This window comes from Planococcus citri, chromosome 3 (assembly GCF_950023065.1).
Source record: "Planococcus citri chromosome 3, ihPlaCitr1.1, whole genome shotgun sequence".
NCBI classification, from domain to species: domain Eukaryota; kingdom Metazoa; phylum Arthropoda; class Insecta; order Hemiptera; family Pseudococcidae; genus Planococcus; species Planococcus citri.
In genome coordinates this window covers 517,661-540,660 of record NC_088679.1, presented here as the reverse complement: position 1 = coordinate 540,660, position 23,000 = coordinate 517,661, and the positions used below count along the sequence as shown (strand labels likewise).

At 35.0% G+C, this 23,000-nt stretch overlaps 4 protein-coding genes across 4 annotated transcripts; 2 read left to right on the top strand and 2 right to left on the bottom strand.

The window, feature by feature from the left end:
- Positions 1-233: 233 nt before the first annotated feature.
- LOC135840094 (putative nuclease HARBI1) lies at positions 234-3,313 on the top strand. Its single transcript, XM_065356437.1, has 2 exons — positions 234-729; positions 1,763-3,313. The coding sequence occupies exons 1-2, from the start codon at positions 503-505 to the stop codon at positions 2,625-2,627; spliced, it is 1,092 nt and encodes a 363-aa protein (XP_065212509.1). The 5' UTR covers positions 234-502; the 3' UTR covers positions 2,628-3,313.
- LOC135840093 (myb/SANT-like DNA-binding domain-containing protein 3) lies at positions 2,978-5,580 on the bottom strand. The gene is made up of 7 exons (XM_065356435.1): positions 5,131-5,580; positions 4,770-5,035; positions 4,508-4,660; positions 4,106-4,390; positions 3,897-3,980; positions 3,553-3,802; positions 2,978-3,463 (listed from the first exon to the last, which is right to left on the bottom strand). Exons 1-7 carry the CDS (start codon positions 5,259-5,261, stop codon positions 3,373-3,375), a joined length of 1,260 nt encoding a protein of 419 aa, XP_065212507.1. The 5' UTR covers positions 5,262-5,580; the 3' UTR covers positions 2,978-3,372.
- A 10,710-nt stretch (positions 5,581-16,290) lies between these two features.
- On the top strand, positions 16,291-18,822 carry LOC135839246 (uncharacterized). The gene is made up of 3 exons (XM_065355180.1): positions 16,291-16,433; positions 16,544-16,732; positions 16,981-18,822. The coding sequence occupies exons 2-3, from the start codon at positions 16,627-16,629 to the stop codon at positions 17,457-17,459; spliced, it is 585 nt and encodes a 194-aa protein (XP_065211252.1). The 5' UTR covers positions 16,291-16,433; positions 16,544-16,626; the 3' UTR covers positions 17,460-18,822.
- A 576-nt stretch (positions 18,823-19,398) lies between these two features.
- On the bottom strand, positions 19,399-21,622 carry LOC135838403 (translation initiation factor eIF2B subunit epsilon-like). Its single transcript, XM_065354017.1, has one exon. It carries the CDS (start codon positions 21,476-21,478, stop codon positions 19,523-19,525), a length of 1,956 nt encoding a protein of 651 aa, XP_065210089.1. The 5' UTR covers positions 21,479-21,622; the 3' UTR covers positions 19,399-19,522.
- Between the last annotated feature and the right edge of the window lie 1,378 nt (positions 21,623-23,000).

Sequence of the window (23,000 nt, the reverse complement as noted above, 5' to 3'; positions counted from 1 at the left end):
ATTTCATTTTTTTTTAATTTTTAATAAAATTTAAAAATAATTATTTTAAAAAAAAATGCAGTTTGTTGTCGTTTTTGAAATTACCTGTAATTTACCGTGTTGATTTACCGACATCGCCTTATCAGTAGCAGCAGGTTGACAACTCAAAACGAGACAAAAATAGCTGATTTAACGAGAATTTCGTGTTGCAATGTTGGTAACAAGTAATGAAAAAATGACGCTTGCGCCCAAAGCGATACATCGGGGGCCACTTGTACCACAAACAGTTAAACTACAGTCAAGAGTTGAACCAAGTTCAGTAGGAAAAGTGTGTTGTACCAATCTCGTTCAACTCTTGAACTGTAGTTAAATTTAACTCGCCAATTTCGGCCGGTTAAACTACAGTTAACTGAACTTCAGAACCCAACACTGATAAACTTCGTAAACATACGCTGTTATCAACGTGCATGGCGATTATTGATTATTAATTTTTGAGTTTTAAGTAATAAATAAAAAATCTCTAATGTCGATGTACTCAGATGATGATGAAAATCTTACATCAGACGAAGATTTTCAAGAGTTGGTTTACAAGATTGCGTTTCCGCGCCGAAAAAAAAAATTTAGACATCGAATAGATCATTTTGTAGAATGGAATGAACAAGAATTTTTAGATCGATTTCGTCTCTCGAAATCAACCGTTATGTATTTAGTTGAAAAACTAAAATCTAAAATCAGTTCACGAACTACCAGGTAAATTACATACAACAAATATACCATTCAAATGTAACCTTATATGAGGATTTTTTTGTGTACTTTGAGCCATGCCGGAAACCTGATTCGCCATTCATCCAGCAAGCAATAATAATTATTTCCATTACGCAGTGCCAGGATTCCTCTACTCCCTATTATAAAAGGTACTCCATCAACAGAACACCGCAGTTCCGATTATTTTTCATTAAAAAATGACACACAAAATTCACTTCATCACTTCCAATGTTTATTAAATTTTTCATCATCTCCGCTGGGCAATTTCAATAATTTGTACGATCACTTTCAATAGTTCAATATTATGCATATTATTTGAGCTCTGAAAGCTCCGGCATTGTACTCTTCACAGCAAAACAAATGATTCCAGTTTGCAGTTTCTTCAGACAGATCTTTCTGATGTTTGTACGAGTAATACTGCTATGCAATATCAATCAAATGTGACATGTTGCACGTTTAAAATATATTTTGATTCTCAAAGAACAGATGAAACTCAACTTTGGCTTCCGTATTCCAGTTTGCTCACCTGACACAGTGTAATAGAAATAATCTTTCGGAATATCTGTTTATTTGAAGTGATTAGTGAATAATTACTAATTATAAAAATGATACTTACTAGAAATTATCAGTACAGCTGCAGCATCTACGCATAACTTTGGCGATCAACTTTTCAATTGGGTTTGCAGCCTTCTAATGTAATCACAATTCACGGCCTGATATGATTATTTGCGTTGAAGAATTAAAATTAAGAACAATAAAATGCAAAAAAGGTTACAGCAGCGGAGAAATGATCATTACTTTTGGCACTTTATAATACTTTTACACAGAAACATGCATGTGTTTAGTTCACTATTCACGATGCTCAGGATGTTTACTTTGATGATTACTGATATGCCCATGCTAGCACTCAAAAATGGCACATCCACCGTACCCAAAGAAAAACTTGCTCACAAACGGCTACCTTCACTTACTTCTCATAAGTGGGGTACTTTAATAATAATTATGATGCATTTTTCAGAAATAATGCACTCACTGCACGCGAAAAAGTACTGTTAACGCTACGATATTACGCTACAGGCTCAATGATAAAAGTAGCTGCAGATTTTGTTGGCGTACACGAGTCTACTGCCAGCCGCGTTATCCGACTCGTCTCCTACTATTTGGCGCGTCTGAGACCAGAATTTATCGAGTACCCAACCTCTGAAGAAGAACTAAGTGAAATACGGCAAGGATTTTTCAATATTGCACAGTTCCCTCGGTGTATTGGCGCAGTCGACTGCACTCACGTAAAAATACTATCTCCTGGTGGCCAGGATGCTGAAATTTTTCGCAACAGAAAACGTTTCTTTTCATATAACGTTCAAGCTGTATGCGATTCTAACCTGCGATTTCTAAACGTTGTCTGTCGATGGCCTGGTAGTTCACATGATTCTACAATATTTAATAATTCATCTATAAAGTATAAATTTGAAGATGGAGAATTCGGAAATGACTTGTTGGTGGGTGATGGAGGATACGGTGTTCGGAATTACCTCATTACTCCACTTCGAAATCCCATCACTGCCGCTGAAAAAAAATTCAATTTCGCACAAATTCGAACCAGAAACCCCATAGAACGCACTTTTGGGGTATGGAAACGACGTTTTCCGATTTTAGCGGTGGGTATCAATTTAGAAGTGACCTCTGTTGAAATGGTGGTTACAGCTACTGCTGTATTGCATAACATTGCAAGATTTTTCGGTGATGCAATGCCTGCAGTGGAGCGTGGGATTGAAAGGTTGGTGGATTTAACGGAGTTTGATGCCGAAGAATTTGCTGTGCCACCAATTAATGTAAATCAGATCCAAAGAGATACCTTAATCAATTACTTCGATGCACTATAATTAAAAATAAAATTCTTTATTGTTTATGAAATAATTTTGAAACGGAGTATGTAATACGAATTCAATAAAAAAAACGAAGTTCTACAAGTTCTATTCAATGCATTTCCCCATGAAATATTAGTAATAAATAATAATAAGATTTTCAGTTGTATGTTGATAAAAGGAAGAGAAAAATGAAAAATCATGTTGCAAAACTTGAATCAAAGTTCTTTTTTTATTTGTTTTTTAATCTCTTTTCCGGCATTGCAAACCATCTTCTTATAGAATGAACTGTTTCAGAGTGTTCTAATTTTTCAAAATAATTTCACCCATCTACGTTAGTAATAGAAAAACTTGACCAACTTGAGAAATATGAACAAAAAACGCATTTATTTCTAGAAAAAAAATGAGACCAATACTTCTCAAATGACTCAAATTAATAATTAAAAATGAAACAACGAACACAATCGTGCTGCCGCAGCAGTGAAATCACATCAATTGAAAATAAAAATAATTAACACTCTTGTTGCCACAGCAAGGAGACATCAATTAAAAATAAAAACACACTTGCTGCCACAGCAGTAAAAACACATCGATTCATAATAAAAGTAATTAAGAATTGCTTCCACCTTCCACAGCAGTAAAAACACATTGATTAAAAATAAAAATAATTAACACTTACTGCCAGAACAGTAAAAACACATCCATTCACGATGAAAATAATTAACATTCGCTGCCACCTGCCACAGCAGTAAAAATACATTGATTAAAAATAAAAATAATTAACACTTGCTGCCAGAACAGTAAAAACACATCCATTCATAATGAGAATAATTAACATTCGCTGCCAACTGCCACTGCAGTAAAAACAGATCGATTAAAAAAAAAAACAATGAACATTCGGACATTCCCTAAAATCAAAAAATTTCATTAAAATTATACAGACTCTTTATCCAGCTGCTTTTGCAGTATTTTCATTTTCAGGTGATGCTCATCGAGCATCAACCTGATCCTGAGCTCAATCTCCTCTTCCTCTTTGGAAAGTATACGTTCATGTTTATCTTTTTTCTGTTGTAATTCTAAACAATGTTTCTCTTGGAACGACTTCTTCTGCAGTTCAATCAACGTCCGTTTTTCCCCGGCCCATTTAGAGAGCTGGTCTTCGTATATACGGCGGCGTTTTGTGAATTCCGATTCTGCAACACAGTAGGATACACTCAGCATTAGTGACAAATGACTAAGTACATACATAAATTTTTGAATCAATTCCTGTAATAATTATCTACTTACGTTTTGATGAGTTTTCTTGAGTACCTGCATTTGATTCTTTTTGCTTGTTTTTGTTTGCTTGACGTTTTCTATTCCATTCTTCATCTAACAATAACAATTACGATTCACATTATTTTAAAAGGTAATAATTTGTAAAAGGAAACGAATTTTTTAAGTGTAGTATTGAAATGAATCATCAAACAAAATATGTATTCAAAATTAGTACTTACATTCCGATTGAGAGATATCAGTATCCTTATTCGATGTTTTTGGCAGAGCACTTGAGTTTTGAGAATTCTGTACTGTATTTGCTGCATTCGGTGCTGTTATATTTTTGGACCTCAGTGGTTCACTTCTTATGATTAATTTCCGAGCCCTAATAGCTTCAAAATCGGGATCATCGGATGTATTTGCTGTATTCGGTGCTGTTACATTTTTGGACCTCAGTTGTTCATTTCTTAAGAGTAATTGCCGAGCCCTAATAGCTTCGAATTCGGCATCATCGGATCCTGTGCCTGTAATTTGATAAAATGATTAAAAATGATAATGTAGACAGAAAATCAGAATATTACAGGTAACCAATTCTTGCAGCTGAAGGAGTAGGTTGAACTATAGATAAATTGCATACGAACCTACGTTATCTGTATTCTGAGTATGTACTTCTACTTCCTCAACGTCATCAATTACTTGCTCAGCATATCCGTTAGCATGATTGTTGTTATAATCAATTTCCGTTTCTTGAATATACGAGTCTAAAATTACAGGATGAAACGCTGACGTTTGTTCTAGAAAACATAAATGAAATGAAAAATGTACATCTTTCTTCATTTAAGCAAACATCACATCATTGAATTGAATATCACAAGGTAGGTGTGTTGATTTTAAATTACATACCATTATCACAATCAAAATGTGAATCCTCTCCAGTCATTCTGGGACCTAACATTTCGGCTATGTCGTGCTCAGTTTCTGTGAATTTTACAGCCAACGGCGGTCCTCCTCCGGTTCCAGCTACGTGACGTTTTTCCTCCGCATATTTCTGTTTTGCTCGTTTTTTAATGTTTTCGTACTTGTTTTTCAAAGTGGAAACATCGCGAAATTCTCCCAACGCCAGCTGATTGAATTCAGCCTCAATTTTCTTCCAGGTTGCTTTTTTTAAACTGTTTTGAAAACATGATTCAAATAATTAACTACCCAAATCAAATGTATAAAAGATGAGAACATGATGATGAAAATGAAACTGTACTGTACTTACTTATTATTATTTGATCCGGTACTTTTATTTTCAATAATCGGTTTGTACCTTTTCAGTACTCGAATCAAGGTGTTCTCCTCTGCAGTTGAGAAATTTGTAGCTCTTTTCATTTTCCCTTTAATATTCTCCATTTTTCAAAAAAATTCACAGTTTTTAACACGACGAAAATTAATAAAACGCCAAGGTTTCAATTAAAAATAATAAAATATGCTGCAACCGGCAACCATCGACTGTTTACTTTACGAATTCAAGTTGCAACTCGAATACAATCATCAAAACCACAGAAATAGCTCACGGAAACACTAGTCACGTATTCCATCACGCAGTCATGCGTACCTAAACGTAGATCACCAAACGGAAGAATGGTACAACACAACGGTGAGTTGAACTAGGATCAAAGATGAACGGAGTTCACATGAACTGCAGTTAACTTCAGAATTGTACAAGTGGCCCATAGTGAATTAACTAACGATGCGCCAGGATACTCACTGAACGGAAATTTTTATATATACGCGTACGCGTGTACTTGCGCGCGCGTGGGGGGTAGTTTTCATCATAGTTTAGCAACATGTATATCGCAAAAAAACGTGAATCGGCAAGCTAGCTCGGTAGCTGCATGGCGTAGTGAACGTATTACTGTGCAGGAGGTCTGGGTTCGATTCTCACCTGGGCCACAAATTTTTTCATAGTATATTACACAACGAGGGCCGAAAAAGTGATTTTTGACGAGGGTGAGGTTTGTGACCCGAACGAAGTGAGGGGAACAACTCACACGAGTTCAAAATCACTTTTTCTCCGAGTTTAGTGAAGTATTTTTTCCTGAACGAGGGTGGAAAGTACTTATTTTTACATCCGAGCGATCTCGCGAGGTTGGAAAAGTAGTACTTTTCAGCCCTAGATAGGAAACAATTTTTTTTCGCGATTTTTAATTTTACGAGTTGAATTTTTTCAGAAAATTCATTTTAATTATTTTTTTTTGCTTTTGAAGTATGAATAATGAATTTTTGTGCAAAATAATAATTATTAAAAATGATTTAATTTTTTTTCCCAATTTTTTACAAATTTCAATTGAATAAACTTGCATATACTGTCAATCTGTACGAGCGGGGATATGCCGACGAGCGGTACGCGCGGGGCATATCCCCGCACGTACCGCTCGGCGGCATATCCCCGGGTATTTGTTTTTGTCAGGGATGGAAGAGCCGGGAGCGAGCCGGAGCCAGAGTCTGAAAGAGCCGGATTTTTTGAGGAGCTAGAGCCAGAGCCAAGAGCCAAATAAATGAAAGTGCAGAAAAACATCAAGAGCTCTCTTGCAAAAGAGCTCCTTATTTTACTCAAGAGAGCCATCATCATAAGGAGTCTTTAACCTGGAAAGAGCCAGAGCAGAGTGGGAGCCCACAAAATTTTTCAGGCTCTTTGGCTCCCTAAAAGTAGAGAAAAAAGTTGAAAAATGCGCACAATTTTATCAAAAATTCAACCTTTAAGTCACATTTGTGAAGAAAATGAAGAATTTCCAAGTTTTTTTCCTCATTGAGAAATGAAATGAAAATAAATGCAGTGTATTTTCATTTTTTTCATCGTTTTTCACGAATTTTGAACTCTAATTTAAAGAGCCAAGAGCCAGAGCTGGAGCTGGAGTGGGAGCTGAGAAATTGGAAGAGGGAGCCGAGAGTCAAAGAGCGGAGTCGGAAAGAATTGAGGAGCGAGCAAGGAGCCAAAGAGCTCATGTAAAGAAAAAGTGCCAAGAGCCAAGAGCGAGCCAGAGCTGAAACTTGCGGGGAGCTGAGCCAGAGCCAAGAGCGGGAGCCCTGAATTCAAGGCTCTTCCATCCCTGGTTTTTGTTCATTTCAAATTTCAAAAAAAAATAGATAAAAACCTTGAAAAAACCAAAAAAGTTCCGTTCAACTGGTCAATGATGAAAGTTTTCGAAACTTTTGCACTTTTGCTTTGATTAAATGTAGTTTTCTTTGAATTTTTACAACTTTTTCTTCGTGTTACGCAGTGCTGTGAGAACTAACGAAAACGGGAACGGGAACGCCTAAAGAATGCTACTTTTTAAATTTCCTTCAAAGAACGAACGGACAATCTTACAAATCTTCTTGAAGAACGTTCTTACTCAAGAACGGGGACAATAAAATTGCGAGAACGGAATGGGAACGGGAACGGAGTGTTAATTTGGCGTTCTCAGATGTTCTTTCAGGGTCCTCTAATTACCTCCCAAAATTCTGAAAAATAGGGAAAAATAAGCTTTTTCCACAAACTTTTAGTTGTTTTATGGTACAATTGAAGAAAATGAAAAAATTTCCACCAAAAATTGCTTGGCTTGTACCACAGAACACTATTGAGAACGGGAACGGGAACACAGGAACGTGAATTCTGGAAATTTTTTTGAGAACGAGAATGGGAACGGGAACTGATGGAATTTAACAACTCAATAGCAATTAAAACGAATATACGAAAATCGAAAGAATATATTGAAAGTAAGTTACATTACATTAGTCAACGAGGTAACTCACATAAGTCACAGACCAACGTCTTAATTAATATCGCTAAAACAATAGCAGTAGGTATAAAAGTAAAAAAATAAAAAAGATGACAAACGTAGTTAACAACTACTTCAGTAGAGTGCGGGATACCACGCATCACACATGCGATCAGCCAACATGCCTGAATTCGCCTGTTATGTGGACGTTTTCATTCATTTTTCAAATTTGAAATACATACCTTTATATTTTCATATTTTTGAAGGTTTCAATTCTCTATGTACATTGCTGTTTTTAGTGTTGGGGGGCGTTGTGTCCGCTCCCCTCGGCTTCGCCTCGGTTGCGCGGGTCGCTTTGTTGTTCATACTATGTCTTCCCTCGGCCTTCGGCCTCGGTGAGTACAATTTTTTTATAAACAACCGCAAGTGCTACATACACGGTAAATGTCCAGCCTCCGTCTGAACTCACCAAGGGGAGTAATGTCGATCGAGTGAAATATAAATTATGAACGGCTCGGCTTCGCCTCGCCTAATTCGGCATGCAATTCGAAAAATAATATTAATATAAATTTATTCATTGTTTGAAAGCAAAAAAAAATAATTTCATTACTTTGTCTGTAAAAATTCAACTCGTAAAAATAAAAATCGCGAAAAAAAATTTTGAAAAAATTTGTGCCGTACGCGGGAATCGAACCCAAGACCTCTTGCACAGCAATCCGTTACCATAGCCAAGCCGCCACGGAGGCAGCTTGCCAGGTTGCGTTTTTTAACCGTTTACAAGTTGAGAAACATGGTCGAAAACTACCCCCCCACGCGCGCGCACGTATAGGCGTACGCGAAAAACGAGCATGTTGGCTGATCGCATGTGTGAACTTTTTATATGCCGTTGGTGATGAGACCATTCTAGGATTGTGCAGGTATCCTATGATGAGATCTGTAGTAATATTGAATGGAAGCAAATTAATGCGTAACGTTGAAATTCGTTTTTCTCGGAACTGAAGGGGTTTAGGAAAATTTTTGTCAGAACATAAATTGAAGAGGACGAAATTTCCTATCGATTGGTATATTTTTCTTCGAGTTTCGTACAGAAATGGCGATTTTTTAAACATTTTTATGGACAGATTTTTTAAAATGTCAACTTTAAATTGAAATTACGGAAAATTTTCAGTGGACACATAGGTACTTTAATATACCAAAATGTTCAGAATTTCATCCCCTTTCAAATGGTTTTTTACCGAAAGCGCTAGCAGTTACCGTTCAAAAGTTTCCAAAGTTCAAAGCTTTGAACTTTCACAACTTTTGATCGAAAAGTGCTAGAGCTCTGGGGAAAAAACGAGGTTGTAGAGGAGAAAGAGTAGATCATTTTTCATGTTTCAAACACCTATGTGCTCGATCAAATTTTCGATTTATTAAAGTTCAAAGTTTCAAGGTTGAAATTTTTTTACATTTAAATTAAAATAAATCAAAATTTTGATTGAGCACATAGGTGTTTGAAGAATGAAAAATGATCTACTTTCTTTCCTCTGCATTTAAGCATTCCTTACATCGTTTCAGCAACGCGTACATGCGCGCATGCCCTCTGCATTTAAGCATTCCTTACATCGTTTCAGCAACGCGTACATGCGCGCGCACGCGTATATAAGTAGTTTTCGTTTTCGTCGTTGTTCCGCTGCTTCTATAGCGTTCGAAAACGAGTTCCAGCAACCAGCAGCGATGGCGGTGTGGCAGGACAGAAGGCTTGGTAATTGGAAGGTCCAGAGTTCGATCCCCGCTCGATTCCAAATTTTTGAAAATTTTTTTTTGCCATAAATTTTTTTTTAAGTGTATTTTATTAATATTATTTTTATTTTTCGAATAGTATGCCGAATTAGGCGAGGCGAAGCCGAGCCGTTCATAATTTATATTTCACTCGATCGGCATTACTCCCCTTGGTGAGTTCAGACGGAGGCTGGACATTTACCGTGTATGTAGCACTTGCGGTTGTTTATAAAAAAATTGTACTCACCAAGGCCGAAGGCCGAGGGAAGTTAAACGACATAGTATGAACGACAAAGCGACCAGCGCAACCGAGGCGAAGCCGAGGTGAGCAGACACAACGCCCCCCAACACTAAACACAGCAATATATACGTGATAAATATCCGCTGTTGCTGAAATGTATGTAAGGAATGGAAAAATGCGCCTCCGCAATCGACGTAATCGAACGCAATGAACGTTACAAGATTGCGTCGTTTGCGTCGATGAAAACCAACCGTGTTGAGCGTAATGTGCGTTATTTTAATATTTGAGTAGCAATTATGTTTATAAAAGCCCAATCAACAATTAAAATTTCTTTTTTTTCAAGAGAACGCCAATAATTTGCAACGCTCATTACGTCGATTGCGGAGATTGCGGAGGCAAAAATATTTCGGTAATAGCCGCCCAGCAGTGTTGAAGAATTTCTTGAAAAGGATCTCAATTTTGGGGATCATGATGACTTAATGCGCATTGGAGCTGATTTCCAAGGAATCTTTACTGAACAAGATAAGCATGGGGAGGATTGCAATGCCCGTAGATGTGGTGTAAAAATCAACGTAAGTATTTTATAAATTTATCGTGATTATCATAAAAAATAAAACAAAGTACGTCAATATGTTGATTCCAATTTTTTTTTATTTCATAGAAAAAACTGCTGTCCAACCTAGATCGTCAATTCGTCATGTGCAACGGCAGCACACTTCTCTTTCATCAAAACTTCATAATGTTTATTTAGTCAACGAGAAAAGGAACGATAACATCAACGATAATGCCTCATCTTCAGATGAAATACCACGGAAGAAGTCGAAATCACTCATCCAATCTACAATTGTAAATGATATTGTGATACAAATGTCATTTCAGCAGCTGAAACACATTATTGCTGAACTCATAGCTGTGAATTTGCTACCAATAAGTTTTATATGCTATTCTGGTATCCAGCGTTTACTTACTCCTATTCTCAAAGGTTTAGGAAAAACTGAATTTGTTATTAACCGAGATACTGTACCCAAAATTTTGAACGAATATGCCGACGACGTTCGCTCAGTGATTTCCAGTATGGTTGAGAAGAAGTTTATTTCTCTTTTGATTGATTCAGCAACACGTTTAGACCGGTCATTTTTGGGAATCAATGCCCAGTTTAGATATGATGGTAAACTGGTGGTATGTAATCTAGGATTAATTCCTGTGGAAGAAAGTCCCACTGGTGCTCATCTCAAGAACCTTATTATTGATATTTTAAAGCTCTTCAACATCAAAACTGAACAAATCATATCAATAACGTGTGATAATGGCCGAAATATGATCAAAAATGTGTTTCTTTGATTGACGAAAAAGCTAAATCTTCCGTTTCTAAAAATTCTTCAAATAAAAATACTGCAAATGCTGACGAAGATCTCGATCTCACAACTCCGCATTCTCATCAAAGTACTGAAATTGTTACTGAAACAGAAAGTAATTGTGACGATTTGGATTTTTCTATTGCCGAAGTACTTGAGGAGGTTCACAAAGTAAATGAGGATTCGGAAGATGAGCAAAATGATGAAACAGCAAATGAAGATAATTTCACTTTCGATAATTTTCAAGATTACGTAGATGATAATGATCCAAATCAACCAAAAGTATTGGATATCGATTTTGCGGATGTTGAGAGTGAGCATTGTTAAATTTCGTAATCGTAATTGTATTATGTACAAGTAGGTATTATCTTTCAATTTTTATATGATGTACATATGTGTGTGTTTAGCGATCCGATGCGGTGTGCATACATTGCAACTAGCTGTAATTGATGGCTTGCAGAAATGCCCAAGTATTCTGCCGATTATTCGTAAAGTAAGACAACTGGTGAAAAAACTACGAACTCCATCATTGAGAAATTTATTAAAAACTTACGGTTGCAAGAAGAATTTTATCCTGAATAATAAAACCAGGTTAGCAGTAAGTAGAGTACAGGGTGGACAGAAATATCGGGTACCCCTAAAAAAGTTTTCTGCTAAATACTTCGGTTGGTCACAGTGAATGATAATAATTAGGGCAATTATTTTTATGCGCTAAAAACACCAAAAAAAGCGCTTATAATATGCTGTAAAAATCTGGAAAAAAAGCATTTATATGCGCTAAAAACCAGGGTTGTCATTTTACATGTAGAATAAGTTATTCTACGTCTACGTGTAAAATAAGTAGAATAAGTAGAATATCGACGTAGACTATACGTAGAATGTAGAATGTAGAAAAAGTTCTGATTGGCTGTTTACCTGATAAGAAATGACGAAACGTGATAATGCTTACAATCTACAGCTTTGAGCTTACAACAACTTACAATAAAATTTAACAAATTGACCAAAAGTTCATCAATTTTTTTTGGTGAGCTTGAAAGCTGAATGCATGAGAAAAAATGAACAAACTAATAAAGTAACCTTGAAAGTTGAAACCTATCAAAATGTGTTAAAATTTTACCATTAATGAGAAATTCCAATTTTTCAACAAATTTAATGTATTTTTTTCAGCATTTCTGAAGAATTTTGAGCTCAAAATTGAGTTATAAATTTGAGATAATAATTCATAATTGAAAAAAAGTCATGCAATGCAACCTGTTGGCTGCAATGGGTCGAAATTATGCGAGGAGTTTTTCAATTATTTTAAATATTTTGAATTCTATTAAAATATGTTTTGAAATTTTTTAATTTTTAGAGAATTTTGAGTTCAAAATTGAGTCCTGATTTTAAGAGATAGGTAATTGAAAAAAACTTAAACAGTCATAGGTAGGTACAACCTATTGAAATGGATCAAAATTACATGAGGAATTTGAATTTGAATATTATGACGAAAATATGTTTTGATTGAATTTGAACATATTTGGAAAATTTTGAGCTCATGAATCATGATTTTGGGATAATTGAAAAAGTGTCAGGTGACCTATCAAAATGAGGTGAAATTACATGAGAAATTCAGCTTCTACCAGGGATGGAAGAGCCTTGAATTCAGGGCTCCCGCTCTTGGCTCTGGCTCAGCTCCCCGCAAGTTTCAGCTCTGGCTCGCTCTTGGCTCTTGGCACTTTTTCTTTACATGAGCTCTTTGGCTCCTTGCTCGCTCCTCAATTCTTTCCGACTCCGCTCTTTGACTCTCGGCTCCCTCTTCCAATTTCTCAGCTCCCACTCCAGCTCCAGCTCTGGCTCTTGGCTCTTTAAATTAGAGTTCAAAATTCGTGAAAAACGATGAAAAAAATGAAAATACACTGCATTTATTTTCATTTCATTTCTCAATGAGGAAAAAAACTTGGAAATTCTTCATTTTCTTCACAAATGTGACTTAAAGGTTGAATTTTTGATAAAATTGTGCGCATTTTTCAACTTTTTTCTCTACTTTTAGGGAGCCAAAGAGCCTGAAAAATTTTGTGGGCTCCCACTCGGCTCTGGCTCTTTCCAGGTTAAAGACTCCTTATGATGATGGCTCTCTTGAGTAAAATAAGGAGCTCTTTTGCAAGAGAGCTCTTGATGTTTTTCTGCACTTTCATTTATTTGGCTCTTGGCTCTGGCTCTAGCTCCTCAAAAAATCCGGCTCTTTCAGACTCTGGCTCCGGCTCGCTCCCGGCTCTTCCATCCCTGGCTTCTACTAAACTTTTTTCAGCATTTTTGAAGAATTTCAGCATTACAATGGTGAAAACATAATTAATTAATCATCCAAAAGCTTAGCAAAGTACAATTTTCCAGCAAATTAGAACATTTTTTGCATTTTTTCAATTTATTCTACTTATTCTACATATTCTACGTAGAATAAAAATTTATTCTACTTTACATATTCTACATTTATTCTACATGTTATTCTACGTTTTACATTCTACGCTGACAACCCTGCTAAAAACCTGAAAAAAGCTTAAATAAGTGCAATAAAAGTGCACCATCATGGGTATCAAAATGTTTGTATTTTCAGTGTGATATCAAAATACATAAGAAAATAGAAAGGAAACGTCAAATATTTATTTTTTTCAATAAAAATTCATCGTATCATCAATCATGCTTCAAAATATGCTGCAAACAAAAAAACATTCAGTTTTTACTTTTTTTTTTTTTAAATATCAAAAATGTCAAATTTTTCGTTTTCCCTATTTTGTTAATTGATTTTTGCCGTTTTTTTCTCAAAAATGCTTTAACGACCTGAAAAAAGCTCAAAATAAGCGGAATTTTGACGTTTTTTAACTAAAATAAGCGTTTTTATGCATTTATACCCAAAATATGCGAAAATATGCGCTATAAAATTTCACCATTCGTCTTGAAATTGCATGAAACGTGAAGAAAATTGCGATATGCGGTATCTGGTGTAGCAGGAAAAAATATGCGATATCATAAAAATAATTGCCCTAATAATAATGGTAGCACATGATTGGTTGTTAGACTGGAGAGATAACATTTCACCAATCATATGCATCTATTTCACGTTGCCAACCTATATTTTTAATGAAAAACTTTCTTAGGGGTACCCGATATTTCTGTCCACCCTGTACTAAGTACCTTAGTACCTATATTCCTTTTTACCAATTGCTTGATATTATAATGTGTATGGTTTCAATACCTATTATGACGAGGTGAGCGCATCCACCATTTTGTTCCCTGAAGTGATAACGAACCAGTAATTATGCATACAATTTCTTATGTAAAAAATGCAATTTTTTAAATTGTTCGCGAGTTTAGGTGAACTGTTATGCAGTCTTAAATTAAAGACAATAAAATTCCCTATCGATTGATGTTAAATTTTGATCATTTCGCGTAAAAATAACGATTTAATGAATATTTCTATTTTACTGATTTTTGCATACTACGTACGTCATCTTTAAAGTAAAAATACTCGAAATTTTCAGTGGACAGTGGACACATAGGTATTTTATTACAGTAAAATGTTCGTTATTTTATCCTCTTTAAAATGAGCTATTACCGAAAGCTCTACATGCAACCGTTCAAAAGTTTTCGAAGTTGAAAGTTGCGAAAATCAGCTGCGGGCAGTAAGTATTTGACTTTGAACAAATTTTACTCAAAATTTTCAACGGACACATGGATATTTTAATACAGCAAAATGTTCGTAATTTTATCGTCTTTAAAATGAGCTTATAACGAAAGTTCTACCTCTCATCGTTCAAAAGATCTTGAAGATCAAAGTTGCGGAAAGTAAAATACTGATCAAAACTAAGTGACTGATAACTGTGATAACACAATTTGACCACTTTCCGCAACTTTGAACTTCAAAAACTTTTGAACGGTTGAAGGTAGAGCTTTCGGTAAACAACCATTTTAAAAAGGATACAATTACGAACATTTTGATGTATTAAAATACCTATGTGTCCACTGAAAATTTCGAGTAATATTAGTTCAAAGTTCAGTACTTACCATCCGCAGCTTGTTTTCCCAACTTTCAACTTCGAAAACTTTTGAACGGTTGCATGTAGAGCTTTCGATAATAGCTCATTTTAAAGAGGATAAAATAACGAACATTTTGCTGTATTAAAATACCTATGCGTCCACTGAAAATTTCGAGTATTTTTAGTTTAAAGACGACGTACGTAGTACGCAGAAATCAGTAAAATTGAAGTATTCATAAAGTCGTTATTTTTTCATGAAATGATCAAAATTTAACATCGATCGATAGGAAATTTTATTGTCTTTAATTTGAGACTACACGTAAGTTCACCCGGACTCGCGAACTATCGAGAAAATTGCATTTTTTACATGAGAAATTGTATGCATACTTACTAGTCCGTTATCACTCAGGGAACAAAATGGCCGATGCGCTCACCCACTTTATATAGAGCCTTAGATATGTTAGCCAGATTCGTTGAAAATAAACAATTTATTCAGGGCTTCAAACCCGAACGTTTTTGGGTACGGGTATCGGGTACGGGTACAGATTTATTTCTCAGAGGATCGGGTACGGGTATCGGGTACGGGTATGAAAATTTTAAACGTTCGGGTACAGGTACGGGTTCGGGTATTTTAGGTGAAATACCCGAACTGTACCCGATCTATCGGGTATTTGGGTTCAAAATAGTCTCTTATCGGGTACGGGTACAGGGCTGCGATTATGAAAATTCGTTAAAGTTAACGAATTCGTTAACACGCATATTTTTTCTGTGACCTTTCGTTAACTTTTCGTTAAGCCATGTTAAGTTTACGTGAGAAAATATCTCTCGTTAAGTTAACGAATAGTTAACGAATTCGTTAACTGTAACGAAAGTTCATAATCGCAGCCCAGGTTCGGGTATTCCTCATTTCATTTTTCGGGTACGGGTACGGGTTCGGGTACAGAAATTGTTGGATTTTCGTTCGGGTATTCGGGTACGGGTACGGGTACCTACGGGTTTGAAGCCCTGAATTTATTCTAAAAATTTGCGAATTGATGCCAGAAGCCAGAATTTAGGGCCGAATTCATAGACGTTACTTAAGGGACACTTGGCTAAGTGGTGAATTTTGATTCAATTTTTCTCACGAACGAATAAAAATTTTATATTTTTAAAATGATAAATCAACACTTCGGAGTCCAATCTCTCAATTTATTAAAAAACAAAAATTCAAAAATTCAATCGAGCCTGGAAAAATTGCTTCAAAATTCACCACTTAGCCAAGTGATCCCTAAGTAACGTCTATGAATACGGCCCTTACTCTCTCAGCGACTGAAATACTGAATGGACTGAAATTCACGATATTTACGAAGCCTTATTACCCAGCAAAGAAGCTACGATTAAATTGCAGAAGAAAGACATTTCTTTCACTGAGTTTTACCGAATATGGAGAACCAACTATTTGAAAACAAGTAAACTAGGTACATATTTTTATTTATGGAAGTTCTTATGCTTTGTTGCTCTTCACTTGCTTGTAGATATTATAGATTGGATGATTGGATCAGTTTCCTTTATTTATAATTTATTGCAGATGTTCCACTTGCACGTAAGATATCAACTTACTTGTGTATAAGAGAACAGAAATTATTTGAAAATCCTATTTACTTCGGAAATATGTATCTCGATCCTCGGTACAAGAAGGTTTTAAACGCTGCCCAACAAAAAAGTGCGATTTCTTACTTGACGAAAATGTATCGTAGATGGACGGATATGAAAGCAGGTATCTAGATACGTTTTATTTACTGACTTACTTAGTAATGCAGGTGATGGTACGTAGGTGTAAATTAGATAGGTACTTGGACATTATAGATGATAGTTCTCAACTTCTCACTGCCCAAAAATTCAAAATTCAATTGAAATGCAGTTCGAATTGAAGAATACCTACCTACTACTATATAATTTGTTGTTCTTTTATCAATCATTTATTTAAAAACAAATCAACTTAATATGCCAATTTTTTTATTGCAGAAATACTCGAAGAACAAAAGAAAGAAATAGAAACGTTGACTACTAATGAACCTCAAAACGAATCAGAAACAGACCCAGACGATCCGCAGGCAATTGAGATGGATGAGTTTGAAATCGAAATGCGTCAACTGAATGGTCCCACAGACGAGTTTAATGCTGATGTAATAACCAATAGTACCGATTTGGCATTTCAAAATACACTTCGAGAATTTTACAGTGAACCTGTAATTTCTACAGACTCTTCTTTAGAAACGTTCTGGTCGGTGAAAAAAACAACTTACCCAGATTTATATGAAATTTATTTAATTTTATCAGCAGTGCCTTGCACCCAGGCCGATGTCGAACGGCTATTCAGTGGTCTCAAATTGGTCCTAAGCGACCAACGCAATCGATTATCGGCAGAAAACTTGAATAATATTCTTTTATTGCGATGTAATTGGGATCTGGTCAAATCAGTTCCTATTTTTCGAATTTTGTGAAACGTTGCTGTTACTCATTTATTTTTAATTTCTAATTTTTTTGTTCCGTTTATTTACCAGTTTTATTTTTAATTTTTTTGATCCTTTCATTTGGTTTATTTACCAGTTTTCTCAGTTATTGCCAAGGATATTATTATTCTTTTTATTAATCATTATTATTAATTACCAATTACGAGTACATAGGGCCATCCATGCCAAATCGGCGGATTTTTGAACGAGGGGGTCTTTGATTTTAATTTTTATTCAAAATCAGGTTATGTATAGAGGTCATCAGACGATGACGAATGACGCAAACCTGGCATTTTTTCGATTTTTTTTTGGCGGAGCTATGGGGCTTCAAAGTTCTCCAAAATGGCTGAAAATGGAAAATTTCAGCAAATTGCTCCGGTTGTACGTGGTATAGAATTTTGAACTTTTTTTCAAATTGAGTACTTTGAGAGGGTAATTGACGAATGATGTCAAAATCGGGGAGGTGGTCACTCTCAAAAACCTGAAAAAAAAAACAATTTAAAAACTTATAATTAAAATATAACCATGATCTTGACGAGGTAAAATTCTGAAAGAATGCTTAGTTTTGGTTCTTTTTATGTAGAATAACATATCATAAAGTTGGACTGGCATTTTCTCTCATTTTTGAGAAAAAAAAATTGAAAGCTTTACACTTACTTATTGCAAAAATACCATTACAAATACAAACCTATGAAATGAAAATTTTTGAAATAAGTGTAAAGCAAAGCTATTAATTTTTTTTCTCGAAAATGAGAAAAAATGCATGTCCAATTTTTTGATGTGTTATTCTAAATAAAAAGAACCAAAACTAAGAATTTTTTCAGAATTTTACCTCGTCAAGATCATGGTTATATTTTAATTATAAGTTTTTAAATTGTTTTTTTTTTCAGGTTTTTGAGAGTGACCACCCCCAGATTTTGACATCATTCGTCAATTACCCTCTCAAAGTACTACAATTTGAAAAAAAGTTCAAAATTCTATACCACATACAACCGGAGCAATTTGCAACTGAAATTTTCCATTTTAGGCCATTTTGGAGAACTTTGAAGCCCCACAGCTCCGCCAAAAAAAATCAAAAAAATGTCACATTTGTGTCATTCGTCATCGTTTGATGACCTGTACACATACACGTACACATGATCTGATTTTGAAAAAAATCGAAGACGCCTCCTGCTAAAATCCGTCAATTAGGCATAAAATGACCCATAGTAAAAGCAATGGTGCTGTTACTCATACTCACGTTCTTAATTTTAGTTCATTTATTTGTTTGTATTACAAGTTTTCGTTTTCTCGTTGGTTATATTTACCAATGATGTTATTTTATCAATTAATTACATAATTTTACTATCTTGTGTCTCTTCTTCATTGCATTTTTTACATTGAAAAGTCATACGCATCTATAGTAGCGTCGGCGAAGTTGTCCTCTCGCGGTTCAGGCGCTAGGGTATGCAGCAATTTTGTAAATGCTCTATATTCCTGAAAAAAAACGATAAGGAGTAAGGAGTGGAGTGGGAGTGGAGTAGGAGTATTGAAAGTATAGGTGGAGTGAGTAAGGAGTGGAATATAAGGGGGAAATTTCAAGACTAGGAGTGAAGAGTGGAGTTTGGAGTATGATGAAAATGCTTGGAGTAAAAAGCACTCCTCCGGAGTGCTAAATCCAGCACTCTTGCAACACTGCTTCAAACGTAAATCCTGGTAAAAATGGTTCTCTAGCCATGTTGAAGAGCTCTACATTGACTAGTTTCTTTTCCTAATCCAACAATACTAATTCTCATCAATTCCATTCTAACACACAATTCCAGACCCATAGTTCACACTTCTCAATCGTTTTGCGTTGCCATGGAATTAAAACCAACAGAAAAATATTTTCTGTATCGAAGAATAATCAGGCTAATCTATTCATATAGAAAAATAATGAACCATAAGAAAATTGAGATAAATTATAATACTTTTTATTGATGTAAAAAATAAAAATCTCGATAAATGTGATGAAATATTAATTCATTCAACGACAGTAAAAAAATTGTACCAAATTTAATTTTCGTAAAACTACATTAATCACTAGATTCATCAGATTCTTCATCAGCTTCCTGAAGCCATGTAATAAACGAGGTTAGAGCTTCTTGGGTTTCATGTATTTCGATTTTCTTATGCCACGAACAAATTTCATGTTCCTCGATGATATTTTTATCGTAAAAGAAATGTAAAATTTTCGGTAGAATTTTCAACAATGTTTTATATTCTTCTTCACTCTTGGTTGCATTATGATAATTAACGTAATGTTCGATGGCTGAGAGACAGTCTTGTTGAGCATCGTTGGTTTTTATGTAATTTTCAATCAGAGGCATGAAATGGTTCAGTTTTGAGAGAGTATACTGGAGAAATTGTAAGGAATTAGAACTGTCGACGGCGGACGATTCAATTTGTAACATGGCTCGAATTAAATTGGTATTAACATCGTTCACGGCGATATTGTAAGCGTATCTCGAAGAATTAATTTCCAAAATTAAGTTCTCACATTTTAATTTATCTTCAAATCCTCGAGTTAACGAATCGACTACTTCGTTTAAAAATATATCTTCATCTTCTTCCATTACTCGTTCGTGATGATCATCGGCGGACGAACCAAAACTACTTTCTGACAACGAATCATCATTTTCACTCTGTAAATTTCGCTCTGTTATTAAACAAGGTGGTGGTTCTTCATCTTCGGAATCTGAGTTGTCGAACATAGAGTGCTTGTAATTAGATCCATTTTCCGAAACAGATGATTTTCTATTCGATCCTTCCACGGAAGCTAGGAAGATTTTACTCAATTCGTTATTTTGACCTAAAATAACGCCGGGGCCTAGGATGCAGTTTTCACTCAGTTTGCAATTTTCTTTTATAAGACAATTTTCTCCTATCACAGAATGCTTGATGACGCTGTTCTTTTCGATGATAACGTTATTAAAAATATACGAATTCTCGATATGAACGTTTTCTCCGATGATGCAATCGTCTCCGATGACTGAATGGTCTACGTATACGTTTTCCTTCAATTTTGTCTTATTACCGATGACAACGTCGGAAATGAGTTTACAGTTTTTACAAATCGTAACGTTCTTCAAATAAACACTGTTTTTTCCGTAAATGTACTTTTCACTAATATCAGGAACCATGGGAAAGGTCCATCTTCGAATAATATCTTGACTGACTATTTGATACATTGGCCAATTGGTGATTTTATTCAGATATTCGTTTTCTTTCACAGTATCGTAATAAACTGTTCCTTGCATAACTTCTTCGCTGACTAATAATCCACGAATGAAGTCATCTAACGATTGAAAGTCGAAATTGTCACTGAACAAAGGAGGAACTGCAACGGAACAAATAGCGACACCGACTTGAAGTAAATCATTTCTAAGATCGATGTAATCGTGCTCTAATAAGATATCCATCGGTATGTCGATGTTTTTGGATTCTTGGACTTGATAAGAGATGATACGATTTTCAGAATTCGACACTATGACAGTATTATTTTCAAGATCTTTCCTTTGCTTTCCAACGGGTTTGCAAAGGATCATCATCGACGCACCTTTATCTTTATCTTGAATCGATTTGAATTTTTTCAAAGCTGACGTAAAATTAACATTGCCAATTACATCGACGGTAAGTAGTATAAATGTGGATCGGATCACAGCGTATTTATCGAGTGCTCTCATAACGTCACCTAGAGAACAACAATCTTCGGAAATCAAAATTTTTACGTGGATGTTGAGATGTGTTTTGCTGTTGACGTGTTTCTTTATTTCTGTTACGTTGGATGAGCAAAACAGGATTACTTCGCCGACACTTGATGAGTTCAGCCATTCCAAACTGTAATCTAATAATTTCCTATTAACCACAGGTAGTGTTGCTACACAGGAGCAAGCTGGCATGAAGTTCTTGTTGTAAGAATCCATGACGACGACGGCTTGAAGAATGTCATCTTTCTGAATGCCCGGTTTTTTCGTCGCTTTTTTACTCATTTTTACACGAGAAATCGAACGTAACACGAAAAAAAACTTGTAAAAATTCAAAGAAAACTACATTCAATCAAAGCAAAAGTGCAAAAGTTTCGAAAACTTTAATCATTGAGGAGTTGACCACGGCGCGCATTTTTTTTATACACTAACGATGCGCCAGAACCGGACCAATACCACCTATAGTAAAAGGCCTGAGCGCTGTTTTGTGACGTCATCACTATTGGGGAGTACATACTCCGATAACACTATAGAAATGAATGCAATATTAATGCACTAGAACGAAATAAATCCCAAGAACATTTAATTTTGCGTTTTAAATCACATTCTGATATTTAATAATTAATTTAAGATCACTAAGGAATGATTTAAATGAACAAAATGAAAAAATGAGGTGATAAACAACACTGTTTTTCAACATTAAAGATGAAAGTTATGCATACACATGACAAAATTATACCTTTTGGAAGATATTACAAAACTCACTGGTGAAATATAATGAATAATTGTCGAATTTGTCCAAATCCCACTAAATTAAAATGATATCAACTCTAATTCCAATGTGTGTATTCCATTTCCATTTTCAACTACAGGTAAAAAACCACAGGACAGATAACTGTTTAGTTTCTTCAGCAGTGATATGATCGATAAAAACAATTTCTCTGATTTTGCTGACCAACTTGAGTGATAAAATTGATGATTCGAACACTTTCAGCAAATTGGTTTGAGATTTTGATGGTTTCTTGATCAGATATCCATTGTAGTTGGATGGTTGTATTCTTGTATTCACTATGCAGGTTTAAAACTCATTGTAGATTTTATGGTGCACTATTCATTTCACTGCAACGTTATTCAAGTAAAACACAGGCACTAGTACACATCAGTTTTCATTTTTATTCACTTCACAAGATATCTACACATCCAAATCACACAACAGTCACAACACAAACAGATCGCGAAAAATTCACTTTTGTACAAAAATAAATGATAATCCAACACCACCAGTAGATAAAAACAACAATATTTCATCACTGTACCACATTTTAGAACGAATTTAATTAATTAGTCATCATTTTAATAACTTTTTCAACGAAAGTTTTACTCAATTTCACGAATTCGCCATTTAATCATACGTTAAAATTCAAATGGTAAACACAATCGAGTCCCCTTAAGGTGTGACGTCAGAAGGTGATAACGATTCAGCGCTCAGGCCTTTTACTATAGGTGGTATTGACCAATACCACCTATAGTAAAAGGCCTGAGCGCTGTTTTGTGACGTCATCGCTACTTGGTAGTACTTACGTATCTAACATATCATAATACACTATAGAATTGAATGAAAAATGCACTCAAACGAATTAAATCCTGCGAAAATTTTATTTTTCATATTTTATCTACATGAATAATGAATTTATGATCATGTAGGAATGATTTTAATGAAAAATAATGAAGAAATTAGGTTATAAACAACACTGTTTTTCAACATTAAAGATGAAAGTTATACATAAACTTGACAAAATTATACCTT

What these genes read in the sequence shown, in the direction of transcription:
- LOC135838403 (XM_065354017.1), bottom strand. Translation starts at nt 21,478, where the DNA reads ATGAGTAAAAAAGCGACGAAAAAACCGGGCATTCAGAAAGATGACATT.
- LOC135839246 (XM_065355180.1), top strand. Translation starts at nt 16,627, where the DNA reads ATGTATCTCGATCCTCGGTACAAGAAGGTTTTAAACGCTGCCCAACAA. An exon ending in ATGGACGGATATGAAAGCAG is followed by an intron (nt 16,733 to 16,980) that starts GTATCTAGATAC and finishes TTTTTATTGCAG; the next exon opens with AAATACTCGAAGAACAAAAG.
- LOC135840093 (XM_065356435.1), bottom strand. Translation starts at nt 5,261, where the DNA reads ATGGAGAATATTAAAGGGAAAATGAAAAGAGCTACAAATTTCTCAACT. An exon ending in ACCGGATCAAATAATAATAA is followed by an intron (nt 5,036 to 5,130) that starts GTAAGTACAGTA and finishes TTTTCAAAACAG; the next exon opens with TTTAAAAAAAGCAACCTGGA. An exon ending in TGATATCTCTCAATCGGAAT is followed by an intron (nt 3,981 to 4,105) that starts GTAAGTACTAAT and finishes TGTTATTGTTAG; the next exon opens with ATGAAGAATGGAATAGAAAA.
- LOC135840094 (XM_065356437.1), top strand. Translation starts at nt 503, where the DNA reads ATGTCGATGTACTCAGATGATGATGAAAATCTTACATCAGACGAAGAT. An exon ending in ATCAGTTCACGAACTACCAG is followed by an intron (nt 730 to 1,762) that starts GTAAATTACATA and finishes TGCATTTTTCAG; the next exon opens with AAATAATGCACTCACTGCAC.